Source organism: Thamnophis elegans, chromosome 7 (genome assembly GCF_009769535.1).
Source record: "Thamnophis elegans isolate rThaEle1 chromosome 7, rThaEle1.pri, whole genome shotgun sequence".
Taxonomy (NCBI): Eukaryota; Metazoa; Chordata; class Lepidosauria; order Squamata; family Colubridae; genus Thamnophis; species Thamnophis elegans.
In genome coordinates, this window is record NC_045547.1 from 33,065,508 (window position 1) to 33,077,566 (window position 12,059).

Here is a 12,059-nt window from a genome sequence, read left to right on the forward strand (position 1 = left end):
CCAAGGACTATGTGCTTCATTGATTATAGAAAGGCCTTTGATTGTATCAATATAATCTAAAATATCATAGGATATTTTAGATTATAATATCAAAATAAATAGGAAGGCAAATATGCCAAAATAAAACAAACAAACTCAAGTAGGTTCTGATAAAGGCTTTATTTTAATTATAAAACAAGAACAATATGGAATTCCTGGAAATGACAGACCTGTTAATTAAGCCAGATCTTTGCTGTAATATACAGGCTGCTCAGCTTTCCATTGACAGGCTAAAAGTATTTCAATTTAAATACATGCACGTTTCATACTTTATATGCTTATAAATATAAGGATGGAAAAAATGTTAAGATATGTAGCTATATTTTTCCACAAGTATAAAGCAGGTCTGCTGTCTCTGAACTGACCTTAGTCACTAGTGTCAAGTGATGTGGAACATAACATACAAATCATTCAGATCCTAGAATTGAGATCCCAGTTTGAAATGTAGCCTCTTTTACGTCTCTATTTAGTGAAGTTCTAAACATTATTGCACATCACTGAAAATAGAGCCTATAGTGTATTTCAGAAAGCACAAGAATCAATTATTTACTGGAAGAAGTGGAGAGGAGAGAATACACCTTTTACAACTACCTAGGGTTGCAAACGTGCTTGGGAATAAATCTGTAGGAAAAAAGTGGTACCTGTTTCTGAATAAACATTTTATTTTGCATTTTCTAAAGTTATAGGAAGGAAAGTTCCAAAAATATTATTAAATAAGTACCAGAAATTTCTTCATTTCTCCATGTGCTCATATGCACTAGTTAAATGGAGAAATGTACATTAAATTTGACATAAGGAATGATGAAAAGTTACACATGAAAAAGCAATCAATTTTATTATTAAAACTACAATTCAAAACAGGTTTTTGGAGTTTACAAGAAAGTATGTGTGTTTTGGATGGAGCTTTTAAGAAATCAAGATATTGTAATCAATGCTTCCAATATGTTATGGAATAAATTTTAGAAAAGTTTTATGTTATATCAGCAGTTCTTCTGTTCTATCACACACACACAATGATTGTGATAGAGAAGAGATGCCTAAAAGCAGGTACAGTATGTCATATAGAAAGAACATTCAGAACTATATTCACTGTCACTCCAATTCTTTCTGTGTTGCGATAATCAATATAGGTATAAAATACTTCTGTAATAGAAAAATACTTTATCAGATTGCAATCTGAAAATTCAGCACATAAGTTCTGAGGCATTTCAAAAGCATGCATTAACAAAGAATTCTTTCTCATTTCTCTACTGTTCTATTCATTCAAAATTTTCTATTTTTCCTAAGGAAGGAAAACTTGTTTTCCCTCCCAAGAATTTTTCTGAGCCTCAGACTTAAAACAGCCTTTCTCACCTGGCATCACCAATACTGTGTCTTTGGGTAACAAATTCCAGCAACCAGTCCTGTAATATTTATAGATAGCGAGATTTGTGATTCATCACATAATCTTTCAAAAGTTCACCTTTTAAAAAGGGGACAAAAACATTTGGACTGCAATCTAGTTACTTTATTAGGTTTGTATTTTATAATCAATACATTGTACAAGTGAATATTATCTCTGAGCAAAGCAGATTTTCTAATGTTCTTCCCAAGTATTAGGAGAAAGTGGAGACAAATTAATAGCCTCTCAAAGGAAAATCTAGTTTCTGAAAAAAATTCAATTTAATTGAAATAACCTGATATTGAGGGAAATGTATGTTTATGTGCGTGCGTGTGTTTTCTCACAGAACAGTTATCATTGCCATATAATGCTTTCTTAATCATGCTCAGCAGAGGAGAAAGAAAGGCATATTATACCAATTTGCTCCTGAACTGATTTTAGTGTTCTGTTACAATTATTTACAGGAAAAAAATGAAGTGGGCCCCAAACCTAGTTAAATAGATAATTTTTGTTGATTAAAAAAAACAACCAACCAGCTACAAGATGATCCTGATTTAAACTGGATGTTAGCATGTGGAGAAGAGGGTGTTTATAGGGATGGATAAAACCAATGTAACCATATTTATATATTTAAAACTCAGAATTAAATAATAGGTCTTAAAAATGATTTTGGATATGCTTCCAGAATTGAAAATTATTAATCTACACTCTTATCTGAAAGTTGTACATTGCATACGTTTTGTGAAAATTATGTTATTTATTGTACTAGTCAAATTCATTTAACCTTCCTTAAAATATGGTGTTACTGCTTACAGTAAGACCTTTGTTTCTACCCATTGTACATTTTTTTAACATACAAAAGATTACATAGCACAAGAGTTAGGGCTATTCTTTCTGGTATTGAAAAGGTCAGATTTTCAAAATAAGCAATAGAGGGTTTTTTGGCATCAACAATCCACACTTAAAAATCTATTACTGTATATATTTATTTCTATTGCAGACTGGCTTATATTTTCTGTTTAAAGAAGTATTTCTCAAAATAATTTCACAGTGAATGTTTTTAGTTTTTTGCTCCTATAAAAATTAAAAGCATATTCAAGCATATTGTTTATTATTGTTAAATTTACAACTTTGAGGTTACAAAATACTGCAACAATGGTAATGAAATTAGTACATTTGGGAAGAGACAGCTAAGGACATCTCTGTTATTTTAGACGGTGCAGGTGGATCTCCTAATTTCCAGTTTCTTAGTAGAGAATAGTAAAGAAATGAACCAAGACAAAAAACAGCTTTAATAAGTAAATACATTATTTGATTTTATGACCATATTTCTTCTGATATCACCACATGACATGCAATTCAATAAATATTCTCCCTATCAAGTCCGAAATGCCACTTTTGAATCATGGCATAAACGTATAAGACAGGTATCTAATACAGTGGAGTTTTAAAAGGAAATGCCCTTATGAACTGAGATATTTTTCACTGTGTTTGCTAGCTCTGTCCATTATGTCTGCTAAAAGTATTTCCTCCAGGTGGCTGGATCTGGATGGAGTCAAGAAGAGGCCGTAATGCTTGTCCAAGTGGTCTGTGACAGTAAGAAGCATGGGAGAAATTTAAGCTTTCAAAACACTTTGTAACTAAAAATATTAAACTTAAAAACAAGGCACTTAAGAACCTTGGGAAGAAACTGGCTATTCACAATCAATACAATCCTTAAGAGGCATATGGAGAAATGAACCTATGATAATATCTCATCAGGATGAAGAAAAGGGAAGCCAATCCAAAACCTTGTCTATAATAGCACAGAACCTAGACATGGAATTTATTTTCATTTTTGTCTTCTTTTTTTGAGGACTTTGTTTCTTTGCTTCATAGCTAATAGCATTAGGCACTGAATTGTTCTGCAATGAACTTCATACTTCGACAGTGAACTGCTAAGCACACTGAAGAGGGTGCCCTTAGAATATATTCAATGTATTAGGGAAGGGGTAAGCAGTCCATTGAGTCCCCCCCCCCCCGCTTTTTTTGCATACAGGTGGTTCTTGGTTAACAATAATAATTGGGAGTAGAATTTGTGTTACTAAGCAATATGGCTGTAAAGCGTGACATGACCGCATTGTTTAGCGATGGAAATTCTGGCAGACCTTAGTGCCATCATGAACTGAGAAGGCATGGTTGTTACAAGAAATGTGGTAGTGTAAACATGGTATACTATATAAAAAAGATTGCACTTACGTTGCAAGGACCTCAGATGGGAGATCTGTAATGTAGGAAGGGATCTTTCTCCCTGTCAAGAATTGTGCCACTTCATTGCTGAATGTATTACAATTATGTTCAAAAAGATTATAAGAGTCTCCTCTGTGATCCACCAAAAAATCAAGAAGAATGAACATGAGTAAGATGTAAAGTAGAAAAAGTCTCAAGGGTTCAAGCATATAAAGACAATTCATAATTACAGCATCCAGATCAAAAGCTAAAAGGATTTTATCTGATCTGTTGATACAGTGAGGACACCAGGCTCATGTTTCTTGATTGTTCTTTCTCCAGCACACCTCTGCCACCTAGATCTGCTACTTTCTAAATGATAGGAAGTGGATTGTTGCCTTTATATGTACAGGTAGTCCTCGACTTACAACAGTTCATTTAGTGACCAAAGTTAAATAACTGAAAAAATAATTTATGACCATTTTTCACACTTACAACTATTGCAGTATCCCCATGATCATATGATCAAACTTCGGATGCTTGGCAACTGATTCATATTTATGACAGTTGCAGCCTCCTAGGGTCACGTGATTACCTTTGGCAACCTTCTGACAAGCAAAGGCAACCGGGAAGCCAGATTCATTTAGCAATCATGTTACTAACTTCACAACTGCAGTGATTCACTTAACAACTGTGGCAAGGTTGTAAAATAGCGCAAAAATCACTTAGCAACTATTTTGCTAGCAACAGAAATGTTGGGCTCTATTGTTGTCATAAGTCAAGGACTACCTGTATAGGCTCCCTCTGAGCTCAACTGCGTGAACTAAGTTTAAATCATAATGAGCCTATATAACTACAGCAGTCGTCTTGCTTAACATACTCCCCACACCCCCAATGCGTAACATTGCAAAGTGATGATATGAATGCAACAAAGAGCAAGTTTGATGCCATGTCCTTTTACATGCAATTGAAAACATCAAGAAAATGCATAGGAAGAATTGCTATATTGTACTTACTATGACTATGGATAGAGAGTACAATCAGTACTGCTTCAAAACGCCAGTGTTCAGGCAGAAATTTCAAATACAAAAGCTAGAATGGAATTATTAACTCTTTTCTGCCTACAATTTCTCTTAGTCAGCCTTACTTTCTACTGATTTTATTCAAACTATATTGAACAAAATGCACATTTTATTGGCATTTAAAATAAAGAAACTAAGGGCAAGAAATTAATTAATCACCCTCACTCTGTTGGTGTCCCACTGAAATATAATAATTAGTACTGCAGCTTCCATACATGTCTGATAAGTGCTTTTTTTTGTATGTTCGAAGGCAAAACCAAATATCACTGTGAATGTAGCATATCAATTCTAAATTGATTAGTTTGCAACTGTTCTACGATATACACACTAATACTGTATAACACTGGGTGAAATACTGAGAGATAAATGCAAGTGCCACAGCAGATTTTATTTATAAAGAACAAATATTTTGAAAAGCAATTGTTATAAAAATGTGGACGTTCATGTTCTAACTTAATCTCATCTGACCACAGTAGTATGCATTTAGCAACTGAAATTGTGACCCATAACCTGGTCATGACTGAATAAGCAGTCTTCTGTATTTCTATTTAAAGGTTTACATGAAGAGAGACAAGAACTTTATAATATATTTTGTTTTATATAGTAAATCAATCCAGAAGCGACATCATTATAACAATCAGGAGCAAATGTAATCAGCATAGTATACTGATTCTTCCTAGTTTATCCTTATATTCTAATAACAGGTGATTTCAGCTGAAGTGTGCATATAATTCCAGAATTTTACATAAAATTTACATATTTTTTAAAAAAAATCTAATTAGTTATTCTCTTCACAGAATATTAGAATGGAAACTAAACAGCAGAATCTCACCGGAATATAGATTCCCCCAATGAGGACAAATATTCTAAGAAGAGGTCTTCTGAAACTTCAGTATATCCCAGATCTACAACAGTATCCGGAGGCCCAAGCAATGTTCCACCCTACAAAATTTGCATTCATTAGGTTACTAAGTCACCCCGAAAATTTCTCAGTATCTTTTATAGAATAATTTAAGCAGAAAATGTTCTGCAAATTTTCACAATTTGTTCACATCAATTGGAAACTTCCAGAATTTACTCACATCTGTTATCACTAGTAAAACTGACAGTAATATTTCATAAGATCCTCATATAGCATCTTAATCTGGAGACTTGGAATAGCAGGAAAACTTGTTGGCTTTTGATACAGATGTGAATCCCACCACAGCTTGCTTTACAGAAGAGTAGCTTTAGAGGAAGGATCAGAACTTCAGTTTGTCAGTTAAGGTAACTCAGATAAGTCTGTTAAATAAAAACCCAATGTATATGGCTAAATTAAAATCAGCACTGGCTGAATCATTGCATTAGGAAAATGAGATTCAGAAAAAAATATCTTTGATTTAAACCAAGTTTTGCAGACCCCAAAAGATTACTTAATACTCAAAGCAACAGTTCTTGTACAAAACATAGAGCAAGGTAATGTGAGACAATCATCCAGGCAACAGAAGCTTTGAGGGGATGGAGGTAAGGGTTGGCAGTGTCTGGGTGTTTTTCATGTACCCCTATAGCTTCTTCTCAGAGTTTAGGGATGCATTTCTAAGTTATTGTGATTTTACAGGTGATATGTAAGAATGGCAATACCGTGTTTCCCCCCAAAATAAGACTGAGTCTTATATTAATTTTTGCTCTAAAAGACACTTTAGAGCTAATTTTGAGGTGATGTCTTATTTTGGGAGAAATGCGATACTAAATGTCTTGTCTGGCTGATGATCTTAACCTTATTTTTGGGGTAGGGCTTATTTTGCAGGCATCCTGAAAAATAATGCTAGGGCTTATTTTCCAGCTGGGTCTTATTTTCAGAGAAACATGGTACTAATTTCAAGAAATACAAAATGAATTGAAATCAACTGAGCAAAAGAGAAAAAAAGAACAGAATAACTTCTCAGATGTCTGTAAACTTACAGGTGGACAACTTGAAATTCCCCCACTACCATAGAAGAATTCATCCCTGTGGGCAACTATGGAGGTGTGCCTGAGAATAAATAAACAGCAGGTTAAAAGAAAGAGTAAATCTCCAGCCAATATGTTGCCTAACAGTTTATTAAGGGTAATACAAATGCAAACAGATTAGTCTCATCTTTTTAGACATATTTTGTCTTGTATAATACTGCAGAATATTCAGAATTTCAGGCATGCCCAATTCATTCTTCTTCCTTTAGCTTTACCTCTTGCCTCTAGCAATCAATCAGCATTTTATGACAAATGCTTGCTCCTATTAATGTGTTTCGGCTGTGTGTGTGTGTGTGTGTGTGTCTATGTATGCATTTATTTATTTAATTTCCCATTCATTTCAAATTGCTTCTGAGCAGCTTACAATATTAAAACCAATTAAAATAATAAAATATAAATATGTCTAAAGTAATAAATGTGGAAATAACAATAAAATATTTATAGTTAAAATTATAGTTAAAAGTTAGGGAGGGAGGAAAGGAACAGGATGCACCAAGAGAAGGAGGCAGGATTGCCTCTTAAGTCATCAAATACTTCCAGTGTGATGCTCCTCTATTGGGGCCTGAAGCCATCTGGTAGAGCCAGGCCTTTTGGAAGGTTAGAGGGGTTGGAGCTGATCTAACCTCAGGGGCAAGATGTTTCAAAGGGCAGGAGCCATGGCACAGAAGACCCTTCTCTTGGACCCCACCAGCTTTAGAATTCCTTGATTGTTGAGTCTGGTGGGCCAGACCTAAGGGGGCGAGGCAGTTTCTCAAGTAACATAGACCCATGTTATGCAGTGCTTTAAATGTGATAACACCATGTATTGCACCCAGAAGCAAACTGGCAGCCAGTTCAGCTCATGGAGTAATGGTGTAACATGGGCCATCCTAGGGGCCCCAAGAACTGCCTGTGCCCCTGCACTCTGCCCCAGTTGATGATTCCGAATGCTCTTCAAGGATAGACCCCATGAGGAGGGCATTATAGTAGTCCAAATGTGAGAAGACCAGGGTTTGAATGACTGAGCACAGGGACTTTTTTTTATTCTCCCACTGGCCCTCATTTTGAATTATTATTATTTTTTGCACTGACTATAGCTACATCCAAATAATTAGATTTGTTAATTTTTAATCCCTTGACAACACTATCTAAATTATGTAGGCATAACAGTAGGGATCTCCCATAGTACAAACATTCCAATTCATTTTAAGACTAGTTACTTACCAGATACCCTCTAGTTGCTTACCTGTATACAAAAGAAGAAGAAAGCAATAAGTATCAGCATCTTCATATAACTTAGTAAATTAGTTTCTCTTAGAAAGAGCTCAGAAGGTCAGACTTAACTACCACATTTTCTTAAAAACTGTGAAAACACATTTTTTCTTTTTCTTGATGATTTTTAAAGTATGGCAGGCTGATAAAGGATATGTGATGTAATATGTAAAGTTAATTCATAATATCTATATGAATAACGTTAAGATAATTCAGAATTTTTCTCTTAGATTGAATAAAACATATTGAATTACTTTTTATTTAAATCTGACCTAATATGTTAGAAATGATGCATCATCAGTGCAACATATTGTATCAAGTGAATATTGTTCCTGTGCTAAAGTCTCAGTATACTATGAACATTTCAATATTACCTCTACACAACTGGAAGCAGATTTAATTGAATATATTGGTATTTGCTTTTGATGAATCATATATGAGATTTGATTTTACAGATTCTTCATAAATCTAAGCAGTATTTGAAATTTCTGTTTAGTTGCTTTTAAGGGGGATGATGATTTTTAAAACTCTACACTCTCCCCTTTCATCTCCATTTGGAAATTAAAGCGCTTAGGATAAATTTTCTAAAGCATGCCCAATAAAAGCAAAACCTAGCTTTAACTAGTACTATGGAGTCCTTAGTGCACTCTGAGCTTGGATGTTTTCTTGCAGATATTTCATTACCAAACTAGGTAACATCAACAGTGCTAGTAGGGAATGGGGTTTTCTCTCATTTTATATACTACTGGCTTGCCCTATTTGTATTGGTGGGAATGGTCTTGGTGGTTCCTTGATTAGATTGTTTATTAGCTTGTCTGGCAGTTCTTTGATTGGGGTATCATTTGTTTCTTGATTCTTAGCCTAAGTTAATCTTAGTATTAATCTCTGCCCATCTGAATGCTGATTGCTGGTGAGGAGATGTTTTGGTCTTTTTGTTTCCTTTTTGGCTTTTTGATTGTCTCTTTTGAATGGTATGCAGATGTTGTTTATATCTATCTGTATGCTGGTGGCGTATTTGTCTGAATGTCAAGCTTCTAGGAATTCTCTAGCATTTTTGGCTTGGTTTGGGATTCCCAGTTGAAACTATGGTTAAGCCTGTTCATCTGTTGTAAAATTAAGCAGTTTTTATCATGTCTTCTGACTATTGTTAATTAATACAGAGTTCCATGTGGGAGGTACTTGCAATTCTGTTGAAACTCAAATGAGTTACTTATGATTACACTTTTCTTCATCACAATGACAGTGCAAGTTCAAAAATGAAAGTAAGAAAATGAATATTAAAAATTATGAAATGCTTTAATTTTTATGCCTTGCTCTTTACTCAAAGTATTAAAAGTAGTAAGCAGCACACAATACATCAATTGAACCTTGCTTTCAAAAACAAATACGGCACTTTGATAAATGGTAAATGATTCTGTAGCATTTGAAAGAAAAATTATCCTTTTTGGACTTGTGGAATCCCTCAACTGCTAAACATTTACATTGCAAATACACATCTATATGTTGAGGATACATAAAACTCAACATGAATAAGTTCAGTGCTGCTTTGCAGATATAGGGAATGGATATATATTATGGATTAAAATAATCTTCCATAAATAGTGTGGGAATAGTAATAAGGTAATTTAGTTTGCTTCTTCTCAGTTTCATGATTTTATTACGACAGTGAAATAAAATCATGATCATATAAAAATCATATGCTGCTTTTACTGATCAGAAATTAATTTTAAGAATAAAAGTTCTACTATGCTACAGCAAAAACAAAGTTACTGATTATAGGCCAATAGTTAAAGTAACTAGTTTGATTAAATCTTATGTATTTAAAATACATATATGAAATTTAATGATTTAACCCTTCAAGAATTATCATTTTGTTGCAGTAAACAAAGTTGTACATTCCCATTATGTCATGAACTATTACTATACAGTTGGGACCACATACTCCCAGAAGGGCACTTGTAACAGTCGGTAAATCCACAGTGATCAGATTAAGCACAATCCACAGGAGAAAGAAATGACAACTCACTCCACTATTCTACCAAGAAAACAAAGTGAAATTCATAGCTATCGGTAGGACAATAACAGTAGAGGACAATTATGTGTAGCACTGATGATAATCATGTGACTAGACTAAGGCTGATAGAATGTTCAGCTGCTTGTATGCCCAGAGACAAAAGACAAGTTTGATCCTGCAAAGATACATTTGTGTGTGTGAGTACACACACATATACACACAAAACAAGTTGATGCAAAAAATGTTAGAATCATGAACCAAAGCAACTGGATGTTATCAGAGCAGAAGTATCAAGTCTATACACAAACATTTTGGGACTTAGAAAACTGTAAAGTTGGAATAAGTCACTGCACATTAAAAAAACACCAGATATTCTACAGTGAACAAGAACATTGGACAAGAAATGAAGCAGTTATAATTACTAGCAAAAAAGTGTTAAACCCAGTGCAAACCAAATTCAATATACAACTCAAAAAATGACTGGAGGATTTTAGTTCCAATTAAGAAGTTCACTATTAAGGTGACCGTACATCCCACAGGTGAAGAGGAGGTTGATAATGAATAGTTATATCCTGACATGCAATAACTTGTCAATACAACAAAAAAGATGTGATCTCTTCAAAGACTACTGGAATACTAAAGCCTAGTCATGAGGGATATTAGGCCTTGGTATTTAAAATGAGGCACATGACAGACTAACAGAATTCTACCCTGATAATTAGATGTTCGCAAGAAATACAATACTTTTTTTAACCAATCTAAACAACTTGTACAACAATCTAACAACTGAATGTTACCAGATGGAATAAAACTGACCACATATTTTGCAAGTACAGATGAAGAAGTTCTGTTCAGCCAGTAAAAAGAAGACATGATTCTGACTGTGGCTCAGATCATGAACTTCCAACTTCAACTAAGAAAGGAAAAAAACTGATCAAGGCAAGAAGTTGAATCTCAGCAATATACCATTGGAGTGGGCTGTAATGGTCAAAGAAGAGATTCACATGAGAGTCTGTGTATTTACAGACTAAGGTGTTGAATTAAAAACAGAGGTACCCAGGTTTTAGTATTGAGGCACACTGAGTGACTTTAGGCCACTCATTTTCCCTTAGCCCAATTTATCTCACAAGGTTGTTATAGAGAAAGGAGTTGATGAAATAAGTAGCTTGATTGATTCATAACGAGCGCAAATGTTAATTTTTTTATCTGCTTTATATTGGATGTTTTATTTATTGTTATTTATTGTGAGTCCCCTTTGGGAGGAGATGGGCAGCTATATAAATTTGATGAATAAAATAATAAATCACAAGCGGCCTACTCAATTGTCACTTTCAATGGTTTAGGGATATCCTATTACAATAGTGACTAATCAGTTTATGTGGAGGAAAATTTTTTTTGTTGCCTCTGTAACTCACCTATAAAAGTGAAAGTGTTCCTTTTTATAGGTTCCATTATCACCCCACCTCACCCCAAAGATGCCTTGTGTCTTTGGCTTTTTGAATTCCCATCTAACCACCTTAAGCACCTTAAACGACCCTGGGAAACATCTGGTTTCAAGCGTCGACCTTAGCATTTCCTCCTCTCCCTTTGTGTCGGCGGGAAAAGTTGTGACTAAGCTAGGCAGAGGCATCGGGGCTGTTAAAGTCGCCCCTTAGTATACGGTACATAGCCGGCGCAGGGAAGAGGCGGGGCAGGATAAAGACCCGCGCATCACCTGGTTCAGGCGGGTGAAGGGAAGAGAAATACAACCCCGCATCTTCTCACCGTTTCCCTCTAGGTCCTAGGAGTCTGGAGAGAGGCTGAAGAGCTCCTTGGCTCCCGCAGACCTGCATAACGGGAGCAGACGCTTATTCCCCCGCACTGACCGGACAGCCATCCCCGTCCGCTTTCCTCCTCAACCTATCACACAGATTGAGGAGGAGGCGGGTTTCCCTGTCTCGCTCGCCGCTCTTACCGAGCATGATAGGACTGAGGCGGCGAGCCATGCCCTTGGACAGGTCGTACACGTAGAGCTTCACCGAGTGCAGCATCGGAGGCGAGTCCATGGCATTGGCCGAGGAAACAGGAAGGGGAGCTTGCAGTGGGGGGGAAATGA

The 12,059-nt window shown here is 35.3% G+C and overlaps 1 protein-coding gene across 1 annotated transcript; it reads right to left on the bottom strand.

The window, feature by feature from the left end:
- Positions 1–140: 140 nt before the first annotated feature.
- DESI1 (desumoylating isopeptidase 1) lies at positions 141–12,033 on the bottom strand. The gene is made up of 6 exons (XM_032221987.1): positions 11,919–12,033; positions 7,903–7,924; positions 6,652–6,721; positions 5,543–5,652; positions 3,659–3,781; positions 141–3,008 (listed from the first exon to the last, which is right to left on the bottom strand). Exons 1-6 carry the CDS (start codon positions 12,007–12,009, stop codon positions 2,915–2,917), a joined length of 510 nt encoding a protein of 169 aa, XP_032077878.1. The 5' UTR covers positions 12,010–12,033; the 3' UTR covers positions 141–2,914.
- Between the last annotated feature and the right edge of the window lie 26 nt (positions 12,034–12,059).

What these genes read in the sequence shown, in the direction of transcription:
- DESI1 (XM_032221987.1), bottom strand. Translation starts at nt 12,009, where the DNA reads ATGGACTCGCCTCCGATGCTGCACTCGGTGAAGCTCTACGTGTACGAC. An exon ending in GAATTTCAAGTTGTCCACCT is followed by an intron (nt 5,653 to 6,651) that starts GTAAGTTTACAG and finishes CAAATTTTGTAG; the next exon opens with GGTGGAACATTGCTTGGGCC. An exon ending in TTGGGGGAATCTATATTCCG is followed by an intron (nt 3,782 to 5,542) that starts GTGAGATTCTGC and finishes GGTGGATCACAG; the next exon opens with AGGAGACTCTTATAATCTTT.